At 40.8% G+C, this 15,758-nt stretch overlaps 1 protein-coding gene across 2 annotated transcripts in view; it reads left to right on the forward strand.

The window, feature by feature from the left end:
* Positions 1-15,758, forward strand: part of UVRAG (UV radiation resistance associated) — a 311,864-nt gene that overhangs the window by 181,795 nt on the left and 114,311 nt on the right. For both annotated transcript variants that reach the window (XM_056116060.1, XM_056116061.1), the window contains one exon: positions 3,122-3,287. In XM_056116060.1, coding sequence (XP_055972035.1) covers positions 3,122-3,287 — 166 coding nt within the window. The remainder of the gene's footprint in view (positions 1-3,121; positions 3,288-15,758) is intronic.

Consider the following 15,758-nt stretch of genomic DNA (forward strand, 5'->3'; position numbering starts at 1 on the left):
GGAGGGTTTTTCGTGATTAAAAAAAAAAAAACAGTGGTCAGTTGGAATAGCCAAAATAAATGTTGATTTCCAATCTTGTTTAGTTTTCCATTTTACTGTTTCTCTTGGGCTTTGATGTACATGTACATACATAGGTTCCTCTTAGAGATGTTTTTTAACCTTTAAATATCAGAAAATTGTTTAGAGGGCCAAAGAGATAGTACAGTGGGTAGGGCTCTTGCCATGCACGCGGCCTACCCAGGTTCGATCCCTGGCATCCCATATGGTCCCCTGAGCACCTCCAGGAGTAATTTCCAAGTGCAGAGCCAGGAATAATCTCTGAGCATCGCTGAGTGCGACCCAAAAACAGCAATACAAACAAAACTTGATTTGATAGATCTGTGGATAATCTCAACATATGCAAATGGTATTCTTCAATTTTATCCCTTTACTAATATGGAAAAAGATACAGGTAGTCGAGTGCTTAGATAGACTTAAAAAATATATAGTTTGGAAGGGTAATTAAGAAATCTTTAGCTTCTTCCTGGGAATTTTCAAATTCTTTATGTCAGGATTGATAGGAAAAGGAGAGATTTAGTTGGACTCATATTCTTTATTAACAAAGTCCAAGCACAGTGTAATATTATTCGTTATTACTTTTTGTCCTCTTCCTCTTTTTTCCTTCCAAAGAAGTTTTTTAAAGACTAATTCTGACTGAGAGCAATATTATAAATTTGACAAGTCCTATTTTTTATGAAAGAAGGATTCAACAACCTCTGATAGCACGTATAGTCCCATCTGTATTACTAGAGATAGACATTTAGGAGCAAGATAGTCTCAAATTGTCCTTTTACCCCACCATTCATGATTGTTACCAGTGTGGCTTTGACCAGGCCACTAAACCAGTATCTCATTTTTCTCTAATGGCATCAGAATCAGTGATCGCTAAGGTTTCCTTTATCTCTTACATGATGATTCAGTTATAAGGTAATGCCTTTACAATGTAAATATGATTTTAGTCTATGGTAATGTGATAATACGGATTTTAACAAGTCAAGTACTGTGATGGTCAAGGTAGTTTTGTGGGACTAGTGCAAGAGGTTATGGTCTTTAAAAACCATTTGAATTCTAGGCATTTACGTATGACAGCATCAGTTGACATGAATGCTATTTTATTTTTTTTCATCAGTTTGATTGACATCTTGAAAGAACATTAAATATGGGCTGAGAAATCCATTCCCTGTCAAGCACTGCACAAGTCATTGAGGATTCACTGACTAAGTGTTCTTTGCTGTTAGTAGAAAAATATGAAGAAACCAAGGCAGCACATGTGTGTCATATGCTTGGTTTATTCTAGGCTCTGAAATTTTAAAAAGTGTTATTGATTCTATTATGAAGTCCTGAAACAGTGTGGTGGAATGCTTAAGGGCAGAGCCCAGTGCAGCAGACCAAACTGTTTGCTAGTTAGTACTTTGGAGAGATTCCTTAATTTCTTTAAGCTTTAACTTCTTTATCTACTACATGATTGAAATAGAATATGAGAGTGACCTATTTAATCCATTTAGTCTTTGTTGACAAATTGTGATTATCTTAAATAAACTAATCAGTTCTGGGTCTGAGAACAGAATACTTTGATAATCTGATCAAAGAGAAGCCAGGAATCTGCTATTGTAGTTTAGGATGGAGAACTTACTAAAGCAAGAGACCAGAGGCTCCCAAGCTTATTTGGCCTAATGCCCCTTTTATGGGGGGAGGGGGGAAAGAAAGTCATTCAATAACCTCTGGAAATCTTATTCCCCTGGAAATCTTATTAAGCAAACGAACAGCCTGACCTAGATCATTCCAGTGGCCCACGGGGAGGCAGGGGGAGTGTCAGTGTTGCCCACTCTGGGAAACACTACAATAGTACATTATACCAGTGTTCCTTTCATGAGAAGGAAATGCTTAGACAACTAAGTACAAATGTATTAATGTAAAAATAGGAGAATTTCTTCATAATTGAAGTTAAATTATGAGTAAATAATTGAACTCCCTTACAAGTCAGAAAATGGTCAAACTAATGTCAATCATTTCAGTCTTTCTCTAGTCAGAGGTATTCTAGATTATTTTAAATTGTGTGTGTGTGTGTGTGTGTGTGTGTGTGTGTATGTGTGTGTGTTTTCCTTCTTTGGGGTAATCTTTAAGAAAACACTTTGGAAATACTGTATACCACCAAGTTTAAAACCTTGTGTTGTGTTTTTCTCAATGCTGAGTACCTGAATGATTATTTCTAACTTGGTAGATGGCAGCAGAAATCTGGGTAGTTTGTTAAAAATGTAATTTTCTGTGACTGCTTTGAGAGATACTAATACTAGGCCTTTAGGATATATACTTTTTTCCAACTGCTTCCACCTAAATTGCAAAATTAAAATTAATTTATATTAAACAGTGTGGGGCTTTTACCTTTGACCTTTTGGTTTTGCGGTTTTAATTACTCTTTCCCAAAATCCTATCTCAAGCTTTACACTATTTATGCAACACAATATTTATGAGTCTTAAGGATACACCCTATAAAGTGTATGCACTGTAGCACTGTCCTCCTGTTGTTCATCGATTTGCTCGATCTGGCCCAGTAACATCTCCATCGTGAGACTTGTTGTAACTGTGTCTGGCATACTGAATACGTCACAGGTAGCTTGCCAGGCTTGTCGTTCGGGCCAGATACTCTCGGTAGCTTGTCGGGCTCTCCGAGAGGGTCGGAAGAATCGAACCCGGCTCAGCCAGGCCGGCTGCGCACAAAGCAAACACCCTACCACTGTGCTATCCCTCCAGCCCATAAAGTGTATATTATTTTATTGTACTTCCCTTTAGGGTTAATAATGTTGTACAGTTCAGCTGCTTATAAAACTATTGATGAACCAAATATATAATGTCAGTGCAATATTATGTTGAGACCTCTTTCGAACCATATGATAGACTACAGTATTATTTCTGCCTTTAAAAATACTGGAAAAGAAGCTTCATGAACATTTTAGAATACTAATACTTTTAAGATATATATGTGTGTGTGTGTATATATATATATAAAACAAAATTTAAATCTTCTGTCTACATTTATGAGGTAAATGGTTATTTTTTTTTTTCTCTGCTTTTGGATTTACAGCAAAAGATGATGGAAGCATTGCTGTGGCCCTTGGTTATACTGCACATTTGGTGTCCATGATTTCCTTTTTCCTACAAGTGCCCCTCAGATACCCTATAATTCATAAGGGATCAAGATCAACAATCAAAGATAATATCAATGACAAACTCACTGAAAAGGAGAGAGAGTAAGTATCTTTTTTGAAAAAAAATAATTAAACATCAAATATGAAACAATATAATAAAACTGTAATATGATCTGAGACCAGAGAGTTAGTACTGAGATCAAGACGCTTGCCTCATGTGGCAGATCCTATTTTGATTCCTGGTACCACGTATGGTCACCTGAGCAACATCAGGTGTGATCCCTGACCAAGAGTAAGCCCCGAGCACCACTAAGTCTGGCCCCAGACCACACGTACACACAAAAATTTTAAGTGTACTCTCAATTGTGACAGGTTTTGTATATTCTTTTTCTCTCTGCTCTGTTGTTGTTATTTTCTGGCCACAGCTGGAGATGCTTAAAGGTTAATTTTGACTCTCTGCTATGGGATGCGGGGAATTGAACCCTGGCCAGCCGCATGCAAGGCAAGCCCCCTACCCACTGTGTTCCAGTTCCTGAATATCCTTTCTAAAATCATACATATCTAAAAAGGCATACTTCTAAAAGAAGTGTGTCTGTTTCTTTTCAATAGAATATAGCAATTCATTTAGCTAATAATGGTTGATTTCTCATAGTTCTTAAAATTGCTAACAATAGGATCATGGAGATGCATGTACCCATGGGATTCAGTCCCCGCCACCACCCAGGTCTCCAACACTGGGAGCCACCAAGTTCCACAGTGTCTGAGCAGCATCGCACCTTGGCCTTCAGATCAAAGGGTCTAGTTGGGGCACCTGAGCAAGGACCCCCTCACATACACCCAAAAAAAAAATTGCTAGCCATAGCAAAATTGACTCATTTAAGTTTAATTTGCTTTTGTATTTTCTACTCTGAAAATATTTATGTAGTATCTACTTTTGGTGGATAACGTTTAAATCCCTTTAAGATTATTCAGAGACTTAACAGTAGTTTGACTTACTGAAAAAGGTACAGCCAGTTTAAAAAAAGAAAAAATCCTGACCAAAGAACAAAAGGGCTGGGTGGTATTGAAAATTGCTAGACATATGTAGGACACGCTGGGATAAAGTATGCAGTACATAAAGTTGAAATCACAGGGAGAAGAAACTTTATAGGATAAATGTAAATTTTAAGAAAGATGAAATTTTTCAATATTAATGAAAGATATTCAGCTACAAATTCGTCGTGCATTAGCTCTAATACACATATGTACAAAGCAAACATTTGTAGGAAGTTTATAGTAAAATAGATAAAAATTACAGACAAAGTAAAAAAATGTAAATAGTGAAATGCATTGGAGCCAATTTGTTGCCAAGAGAGCAGTAATGCAGTTGAAAGCTGATTTTTCAATAAAAATGCAGGGTGCCAGAAAGATGGAATGACAGTATTGTAAAATGGCCAGGAAAGAGCTCACGGGTGGGACATGCCTGGGTCTGATCCCAACATCACATTGCCCCCTAAGTACAGTCATATTTGGCCTTAACAAGAAAAGTCGTAACAGTACTGCCAGTATTCATAATATTCATCATTGTATCACTGTGTCACTGTCATCCCGTTGTTCATCGATTTACTCAAGTGGGTGCCAGTAACATCTCATTCGTCCCAGCCTTTAGATTTTTAACAGCCTCTCCTTACTCGTCTTTCCCAACACTGCCGTATTGGAAGCTCTTTCAGGGTCAGAGTAATGAGGTCCATTATTGTTACTGTTTTTGGCATATTGAATATGCCACGGGTAGTTTGCCAGTCTATGTATTCAAAAATATATATTCTAAGTATTTATTAGACACATCTTTCCAAAGTAAGGCAAATTAAACACATTTCAGAACATTCACGGTCACAGTCCTCCCGTTGTTCATCAATTTGTTCGAGCGGGCCCAGTAACGTCTCCATCATGAGACTCTTTGGCATATCGAATACATCACGGGTAGCTTGCCAGGCTCTGCCGTGCAGGCGAGATACTCTCGGTAGCTTGCCGGGCTCTCCGAGAGGGTCAGAGGAATCGAACTCGGGTCGGCCATGTTGGCTGCTTGTAAGGCAAATGCCCTACCACTGTGCTATCGCTCCAGAACATTAAAATTGAGAAAATGCATCTCAGCAGTCTGACAATAAATACTGAATGCAGAATAAAATTGATCTCACTTAAATAAGCAAAAAGAAAATCTTGACTGAAGAACAAGTTAGTAGTTATCAGATGGGAGTTGAGGTGGATGCACTATGTCGAAAGGGTCATTTATATGGTGGTGGGTGGATGGAAACAAAACTTTTGGGTGATGAGTAGAATACAGAATTTATTGATGTTGATATTTTTGTATGCCCGAGACATAGCTCTTTACAGTGTTACTTTAATTAGAAAAAAGCTCTGGTCTTTGAACCAAGAAGGAAATTGATAAGCCTTTAGCAGGATTAATTTAGAAGCAGAAGACTGGCAAAATAACCTGTCTAAGGAAAGAATTTTAAATAGTCATCATCGGTATACATACACTAAAAATAGAAACTGGAGAAATAGTACAGCAGGTAATGGGCTTTCATTGCACATGGCCAACCTGAGTTCAGCCTCCTGCACCCAATATGGTCCCCCATGAGCCCGCCAGAAGTGATCCCTGAGCACAGAGCCAGGAATAAGCCCCAAATTCTGCGAGGTATGTCCCCTTCCCCACCCCACCCCCCCCAAAAAAACAGAAAACAAACAAAATGTTATGGAAAACTTTATGCTGATATTTTGTTATTCAAATAAACATTAATAAATTTTAGAAAACCATAACTTTTAAAAACAAATATATGGAGGCTGGAGAGTTAGTACAGTGGGCAGGGCACTTGTCTTGCATGTGACCAACTTGGATTCGATCTCTGGCATCCCATATGGTCCCCTGACCTGGAATTACTCCCGAGTGCAGAGCCAAGAGTAACCCCTGAGCACCACTGGGTGTACCCATCCTCCCCACACCCCGCAAAAAAAGAACATGGAGGGCTGGAGAAATAATTCAGGATGGAGCCATGTGGCCAATTCTGGTTCTTTCCCCAGCCCCACGTGGTACCCTGAGCTTCATAGGATGCAGCCCTTCCAGGCCCCTTAGCACTTTGGGAGTGGCCAGGATAATCCCTGACACCATAGGTCTCCTGGCGCCCCTGAGAGCTGCCTGGGATCCCTCCAACCCCCGAAATTAAAAATTAAAATATGAATGGAGATCAGAAAACAATACTCCTGATGAAATGAATGTAGATATAAATATTCCAGGTGACTTATTTTCCATTAACATTGTTATATGAGTCCTGATCTCCAGATTCTTGGCTTCTACCCCAGAAATCTGATTCAATTGAGTCTCAGATAAGAAATATTCAAAAATAAATCTACGAGAGTCAGAAAGGTAGTTCGGCAGATGGAACCTACGCTGATCCGATTCCCAGCAGTACTGGTTCTCCTGAACCTGTAGCTCCTGAGCGAGCACCCACTAGGGGAAACCCTGTCCCTCAGGCTCTGTCCCTACGAGTTTGCCTATTCTGGGTATTTCAGATCAACCTCATCAGATGATCTTGACCTTTTGTTTTAGATCTTAGTTTTCAATGTGTACCCATGGCTGGAGCTATAGCACAGCGGGTAGGGCGCTTGCCTTGCAAGCGGCCAACATGGCCGACCCGAGTTCGATTCCTCTACCCCTCTCGGAGAGCCCGGCAAGCTACCGAGAGTATCTTGCCCGCAAGGCAGAGCCTGGCAAGCTACCCGTGATGTATTCGATATGCCAAACACAGTTACAATTGTCACAATGGAGACATTACTGGGCCTGCTTGAGCAAATCGATGAACAACGCGAAGACAGTGACAGTGACAGTGTGCCCATGTCCTGCTCATGGTTTTGAGGTTCCCCTCAGAGATGCTCAGGGCCTTCTTCCAGTGGTGCTGGAATTGAACCAGGAGCAGCCGCATAGCTGCATGCCCTGCACCTCTGTATTATCTCCCCAGCCCCTGCTTAATTCGTGTTAAAATCGATTGCCCTAGATCCTTTGGGGGACTCGTAGGTGAGGATTTGATATTATGATTTATGACATTTTAACTTATTTTTGCAAAGTAACATGCATAACCTTTATTTAGGAGAAGTAATGAGGAGGGAGAGATCACGAAAAGAAACATTCAAGAGAGACTGTGGCTTCTCCAGAGGGCACATCAGGGATTACCCGTAAAGTAAAAGAGGAGTTACACTTCTCAGGTTGAGCTGTGTGGCAAGTCCCAGAATTGAGAAGGCACTGATAGGAGATTTTCAATGTCTTTGTTTATTGTTTTCAATTTATTGAATCCCCATGAGTTGCAGAATTATTCATGATTGAGTTTCAGGCATCCAGTGTTGGAGCAGCTGTGCCCCCCTTCCTCCACCAAAGCCCCAGTTTCCCTCCGGCCCACCAGCCTGTCTTTGTGTCAGGCACTTTTTCCCCCTTTTTTTCTTTCAGGCACTGCAGTTTGCAGTACTGTTCAGCGTCCGACTTTACACCTGTAAATTTCCTCATCCCATAATTTTGGAATGCTATGTTTCTATTTTCATATATTCTAATGCTTTCCTCATTGGTCACTAGTTGTTTAATAAATAGTTTAATTTTTATAAATTACAAATTTTCTTGATTTCTAACTTCTAACTTGTGACAGAGAACACGGTTTTATGACTTTAATATTTTAAAATTTATTAAGACATGTATTTGAGACCAAACATATGGTCTGTCATGGAGAATGTTCCATATACATATACACTGAGAAGAATGTCTATTCTGCACTTGTTAGATGCTCACTGTTCCCTGTATGTGTTTGCATGTTTCTAATATTGTCAAATTTTCTGTATTCTTAGTGATTTTGTGTTGAGATATTTTATTGTTGAAGGTGGAGCTTCCAGCACTTTAGGACTTTTTATTTCTATTTATACTTTAATTCTTAATTCTGTTGATGATTGTACATCATTTTTGGTTTGTTGTTTTGAGTGTTTCTAGTTGTTATTACTTCCTAATGAATGAACCCTTATCATCAGTATATAGTGCCTTTTATAACAACTTTTGACTTAAAGAGCATTTTGTTTGATATTAGAATAGACAGCGTGGCTCTCTTGTGGTTGCCATGTGGATTGTGAGATTATTCACTGAATTTGCCTTCCTGTTCTGTAGGGAGTCTGTTCTTATATTGTTCCTCTTGACTTCTTCCCATAGGTCTCTGATTTGGTGTTCATTTCCTTTCAGACTTTTTTTTTTTTAATCTTCTGATGTGTTCTAGAAATTACCCTCATTTCATCTTGGAGCTTGTTTGATCTTTTTCTTGGCTGCTGTTATTCTGATCAGGTGCTCTCTTGTGCTCCTATGTTACCAACCTTCGTCTTCATTTCTCTCACTTCTGAGATGCATTGTTCTTATTTCTGAGATGTGCTATTCTTCCTTCCGCTCTCCTCCTTTCCTGTGAAACACCGTCACCATGGTTTCACTAAAGGTACTCTCTGATGTTGACAGAGCTAGTGAGTACTGGTAGAGACTTCCATGTTACTATTTTAATTCAGGGAGTTCTGCGTGTCTTCAGCATTTGTGTTTGCAGTGTTTCTGTTGTGCTGTGAATCCTTATAGTTAGGCCCTTGTAACTATTGGGCCTGAAGCTGCCAGCACTCAGCTGGAAGGGAAGGAAGTCTGCCTCCGGATTGAAAAGGGCCCTGGCATGTCAGCCAGCTGGTTTATCTCACCTGAGGGGGGCAGGGCCAGGGAGCTTTCGGAGATGTGGACTTGGTGAAATGGCAGACGGGGTCAGATCACCAACTTTTTTTTAATATATATATATTTTTTTATTAGTGAAACACCATGAGGTACAGTTGTAGACTTACAAATTTTTGTCCTTGGTTTTCAGTTATACAATGATCAAGTACCCATCCCTCCACCAGTGCCCATTTTCCACCACCATGTATCCCAGTATCCCTCCAACCCCCATCCCCCCAATCCCACCCCACCTCTGTGGCAGGGCATTCCCTTTTGTTTTCTCTCTCCTTTTGGGTGTTGTGGTCTGCAAAAGAGGCATTGAGTGGCAATCATGTTCGGTCCATAGTCTACTTTCAACATGCCTCTCTCATCCTGGGAGTATCCTCCAAACACCCTTTATTTGGTGCTCCCTTCTCTAGCTGAACTGCCCTTTCCCCTAGAATGCCCGGCTGGCCTCTAAGCCATGGAGTAATCCTCCTGGTACTGATCTCGGCTATTCTTGGGTATTAATCTCCTATTTTGTTACTTTATGTTCCCCAGATGAATGCGATCTTTTTATGTCTATCCCTCTCTTTCTGATTCATTTCACTTAGCATGATACTTTCCATGTAGTACCACTTGAATGTAAATTTCATGACTTCATCTTTTCTAACAGCTACATAGTACTCCATTGTGTAGATGTACCAAAGTTTCTTCAGCCAGTCATCTGTTCTTGGGCACTCAGGTTTCTTCCAGTTTCTGGCTATTGTAAAGAGTTCTGCAATGAACAAACAAGTGCAGATGTCACTTCGACTATACATTTTTGCCTCTCTGGGATATATTCCCAGGAGTGGTATTGCTAGGTCAAATGGGAGTTCAATTTCTAATTTTTGAGAATCGTCCATACTGTTTTCCAAAAGGGCTGAACCAGTCGGCATTCCCACCAACAGTGAAGGAGTATTCCTTTCTCGCCACATCCGCGCCAGCATTTTGAAATGTTAAAAATGATAAAATGAACCTCTTAATCATCAAGTGTTTTTTTTTTTTGTGCGTGTATTCCTTTGTCAAAACTTTCATTTTGTGGAAAGGGAGATATACAGACATTTTTAAGTGTTTCCACAAATGATAATTTGCCTTGTGTACCCATAAACTCCTTTTTAATTTATCTGTGTAGATCTTTATATTTTTTGTGCAGCTTTAACTTTTCAGTGCCTTTCATTTCTTTTATTTTTTTCTTTTTATTTTCTAAAATGTATGTGTGTATGCATGCATCTGTCTATCTATTCATTTATTTATTTCGGTTTGGGGGTAACACATAGCAGTGCCTAAGGGTTACTCCTGGCTTTGCACCAGGAACCACTCATGGCGGTGTTCAGGGGACCATAAGGGATGCCAGAGATCAAACCCAGGCTGGCCGCATGCAAGGCAAGCACCCTATTCACTGTACTATCTCTCAGGCCCTGCTTCTTTTAATTTTCAGTTTGTTAATGATAGAGTTTATTCATAACACATTCCAGCACCGCACTCGCCACCAGTGTCCCAGTAGCTCCCAACCCTTACCCAACTTAATCCACCCCCGCCCTCACTTTTCTGCGCCCCCATCCTTTCCTTGTGATAAACTTCCTACTAAAGACCAGGTCTTGGCTTCTGTTGCCTTTCATTTCAATCTGCAGCCCTGAAAGCCAGGCCTGGGGGGTTCTCGGGTTGTTTTCTGTGCATGCAAAGGTGCGCTAATTCTAAAACAAAATCTCCGTGACTTTTCCTCCCAGGTTTAGGCGACCTGTTGTATGTCTCGGCCTTAATCTTCGTACAAGAAGTCTGTGGGTTGTTGGTTTGCTGTATATCTTGATCATTGTTTCCTGCTTTTTATCTGAGTTCCGACTAGCAAAACAAAGACAGGTGCCGTGCGTGAGTTCTTCAGATAGCGCTCAGACAAGTTAGAACAGGCGCGCTCCTTTTTATAGCAAGGTCTGCTTTGCTCTTCTCCGTTAAGAGCCAGCGATCAGGGCTCCCCAGCAGGAATGCCGCCTGCTGCCTTCAAGGCCTCCATCAGAGAGAAGGTCAGAGCAGAATAAATAACAATGCTATAAAATTTTCCCCAGATTTTGAGTTTCCTTTTGTAACCAGCATCTGATCCGTTGTTTCATTTGCTTATATCTTTCAGCAGTATGGTTTTTGTTGAAACGTTTAGCACGACATGAGGGGGGAGAAGGAGAAAGTACATGTTCAGGAGCTAACACTTGCTTCTCCGGACTGGAAATAAGTAGGGGGCTGGAGAGTTAGTACGGCAGGTGGTACCTGCCTTGCCAGTGGCCCGTGAAGGTTCAGTCCCAGCATCCCATATGGTCGCCTGAGCACCACCAGGAGTAATTCCCGAGTGCAAAAGCCAAGAGTCACCCCCAGAGGAAAGCAAAACGAAACAAGAACCAGAGTGGAACTAACCGAAGAACCAGAGTCAAGCAAGTGAGACACGTGTTCAAGGGAGAACACGACTTGAAGAACAAGCCTGACCAGTTGTTTTGAACCTTTGATTATTTCCTAGAGTTTGGGCATAGTTGATTCTGACATTTTGTGCTTCTCTTCTCACATTCTTAGTGTTTCTCTGGAGAGGCAAGTCCTTGGATCTGCCTTCTCCACCGTTTTCTCTGGTGTTGTCCATGTGTTTCATGACACAGTTGTGAGTTGTGATGGATGAAGGAACTTCTGGGTAATTTTTTTTCTTCGTTTATATTGGTCCACACTCAATGATGCTCAGGGGCATTCCCTACTCCGCACTCGGATCACTCATGGGTGGACTTGGGAATTATATGGGGTTCAGGTTTGAACCCAGATCAGCTGCTTGCAAGGCAAGCACCCAGCCTTCTTTTTTTTATTTATTATAATTTTTATAAGTGAAACACCATGAGGTACAATTGTAGACTTACAAATTTTTGTGCTTGGGTTCCAGTTATACAATGATCGAGTACCCATCCCTCCACTAGTGCCCATTTTCTACCACCACTGATCCCAGTATTCCTCCCACCCCCATCCCTCCATCCCACCCTGCCTCTGTGGCAGGGTATTCCCTTTTGTTCTCTCTCCTTTTGGCACTTGGCCTTCTGTACCAGCTCTCATACCCTTCTAAATGATTTTTTTTAATGTAGGAGTACTGCTATTTATTCAGCCATTGATTAAGCTGATTGAATTGGGCATGAACTCCACATTACTTTTTTCTTTTTAATTTTAAAAAAATTCTTATTTGAGCGTGCATGTGCTGCCAAAGCCAATGTGCTGCTGTACTTTCATGGTTTTGTGTCTAATGCTGGTACGTGTGTAGAGGCCCTCTCCGCCCTTGGAGAAGCCTGTGTTCTCTCTAGAGTACATTATTCTCTCTCACTCTCCCCCTCCACACCTTAAAAATCCTGCAGATTAAATCTGTTTATTGGGGCTGGAGCAATAGCACAGTGGGTAGGGCATTTGCCTTGCACACGTTCGATTCCCAGCATCCCATATGGTCCCCCGAGCACCGCCAGGAGCAATTCCTGAGGGCATGAGCCAGGAGTAACCCCTGTGCATCTCTGGGTGTGACCAAAAAGCCAATAAATAAATAAATAAATAAAACCTGTTTATTTCCAAAAAATTTTTTTATTTGAATATTTGTGAGATAGACCATTACAAGGCTTTTCATAATTGGATTTTAGTCATACATTGATTCCCACCCATTCCTCCACCAATACATTTCTCACGACCAATGTCCCCTGTTTTCCTACTGCCAACCCCGACCCCCTACCCCCATTCTGTCTCTATAGAAAGCACTTTCCTTCTTGCTCTCTCTCCTTTTCCTTTTGTGCATCATGGTTTGCAATACAGTGGGTGGTAAAGAGGTCATGGTGTTTGTTCAGTGCATTCAGTACTTTTTATTGGGATGACAAGACTGGTGTAGCTTTTCAATTGGGTGGCTGCTTTGGGGTGTGGATGTGACTATTGAGGATTCTGGGAGTACAGGGAGCTTGGGGGTGGGGGATTAGCCCATCCCAACCCAGAGGAAGCCTGGAGATTTCAGTCACAAAACCTGCATACCCAAATTTTCGGCAGATTATATGTTGGTGAGGTCCATCCTGAGACGGTGGACTAAGGGCTGGGGATATGGCAGTGATTTTGGATTGTGGAAGCAAGTGGCTGCTGGGGGCTCTGCTTGGGCGGGTACCATGCCAACCCACCCCCCTCTGATTTACCCCAGTCTTTTCAGCCATGTGCAGGTCCAGATTAACTGCAGCTTTTGTTCTCTCTTGAGATTTATTTGTGGGTCTCTAAAATAAGGCCAATAAATGAACGTGTATAGCTGAGTCAGAGGTGGTTTGTGGGTGTAGCCGCCACATACCTAACTTTTGGCAATTTAATTTCTTGGTAAACTCAGTCCTAAGTTGTTGGGATCCATCCAAAGGCACCGTGGCAGTTTGAGGGGTAGCAGGAAGCCTGAAGGCACCATCAGGTTGCCGACACACTTTCCCCGCAGGTACAGGTTGACCTGCTGGCGGCACTATACCCCCTTCTAAATGATTTTAAGCAAGAAAGAGAACCGTGACCAGATCTGTCTATGACAGAGATTACCATGTAGTTTCTATTTATTTACTTGGTTTGGGGACCATACCTAGTGATTCTCAAAGGTTACTCCTGACTCTGCACTCAGGAATTTCTCCTGGTGGTGTTTGGGGGGATCATATAGGATGCTGGAGATCAAACCCAGGTCTGCTACATGTCCAAGACAAGTGGCCTCCCTTCCAAATTTCCCTATGTTTCATATTAGTAAAATAACTTGTGCCTTGGGATATTCTTTATGTTGGAGGATCTCTTGGGGGTTTGAAGAAGGGGCATGCCACAAAATGATTGAGATACTCTTTCTTCATATTGGTTGCACACTTAGTATATGAAGGAGCAGTTTAACAAGTGGGCAACTGAGTATGAGCATTAGCAGTTAATTATTGATGAATTAGTTTTTCTTAGCAACCTGGGAAGGCTAATAAGATTTTATCTGATGACTACTTTTTTCCTTTGGCAACCTAATGAACCTAGAAATTGCCTTTTTTATAAAATAATTATATATTGTCTATCTTTGCCTTTATGCTGAAAAATGTATATTTCATTGATTCTTACAAATACTTTTGACATTTTAATGTTGCTAAGAATGAGATACATCTAGTAGTTAATGGAATGTCACGATACCTTTTATATCAGTGTCATAGAAATTGATATATTTGAAGACTGATGCTCTCTTTGATTATGAATGCAAATATTTTAGGTTTTATACACTCTAGTAAAGCATTTTATCCGCTGACGTAAAGCATTTCAAATTCTTTCTGGGACAACGTGCATGTCTAAGTAAATATGTAATAAAATGCATGTATTGGTTATGTTTATTTTTTGAATCAACCTCTAAGTTATCTGGACTTATTCTTAGTAGTCAAAAGAGCCGCTTAAATTTGGTTTTCTTTTCTATTATATGTGTCAACTTTGATGTAAACCTTTCCAGGGTTTTAGGTGGAATCAGGTCTGCATGACATATGGAAACTAGTAATTGAGTGACTCATTGGCCGAATTATACTTAATGCAATAGGTCTCGAATGCTCAGCCCTCCCCGCTCTGATTACCTGCCTCATCTGACTATTGGCATGTGAGATACTTGACTTCAAAGCCCTATTCTGCCTGTTTCGCTGGAGGAAAATGAGCCTTACTTCTTCCCTTTGTCTGGCTTATTTGAAACACGGGTCTGGACTGATGCCTTGCTCGAGCTGTTCCTCGTGCACCTGCACACTGTAAAGGAGAACTCTGAAATCTTTGCTGCATTTCATTTTGAGGCTCAGACCACAAAACACGAAGGAATGTAACTAGAGTCCAGCTGTGAGCCCACTCCCATTTCTTTTTGTCATTGAGAACTGAAAAGTAATTTTTGAAGTGAGTTTGGAAAAGAAACGTATCAGTCATTGTTATTTGTGCTACTTAACTGCTGGATGATATATTCAGAATGGTTTAGTGAATGAGCATTAAGCTAACACTTGACTGTTAAAAGCATATTTTTGAAAAATCCTCAAAAGATACCTGAAGTCTTTCATTTTACTTTAAGAAGGAGAAACTTCTAAGAGGTGGTGGCTTTGAAACTGTGCTTTAGAAACTGGCTGGCCGGTCCAAAATAAGGCTTTTACAAATTTCTGAAAGATGGTCGGCCATTTTTCTGTAGTGGATTTATTGGAGCCTAGAGAAATGCTAATTCTGCTTTTTCCATTTCCTTGATCTTTTTTAAATAGTTCATTTTAATGGAAGATCTTGACTAAGACCTAAGAAAGTGCTTTAAAAAAAAATGAAAAAACCCAAACACCTTATTTCTCTTAGAGACAAAAATTCTAGACTACAAAGACGTGATGTTCAGAGAATCCAATAATATCCAGCCAAGGCAGATCTGTATTTTGTTGTTGTTTTCAGTTGGTTGGTGGAGGCGGGTCACCCAAGCTGTCCCCAAAAGGTCTGGGGACTAGTCCCAGCAATCCTTGCCTTACTTTTTGACTTAGTGACACAGTACCAGGGCCCCAGGAGTCCCTGCTGCCTGACCCTATGCTGTCAGTGGGGTAGGGAGGTCCCCTTTGCCATAGCTTATAATGTTTAGGGCCTTCTAATAGAGACCCAAGCCCCAGAATGCTCTGTTTTAATGCTAACTACTTACTTCATGACTGGTCATAAGGTTGTGGTTATGAGTATTCATATATGCAGACAGCTCCGAAAACTGGAATTCTTTATTTTTCTTGTAGCCACGTTGGCATGTATAAGGGTTAGTGGGTCTTCCTCCTTTAGCTAATGTGTGCATTTTGCCAGCGGGGGAA

This window comes from Sorex fumeus, unplaced genomic scaffold, assembly GCF_029834395.1.
Source record: "Sorex fumeus unplaced genomic scaffold, SorFum_2.1 ptg000030l, whole genome shotgun sequence".
In the NCBI taxonomy this organism is placed as follows: Eukaryota; Metazoa; Chordata; class Mammalia; order Eulipotyphla; family Soricidae; genus Sorex; species Sorex fumeus.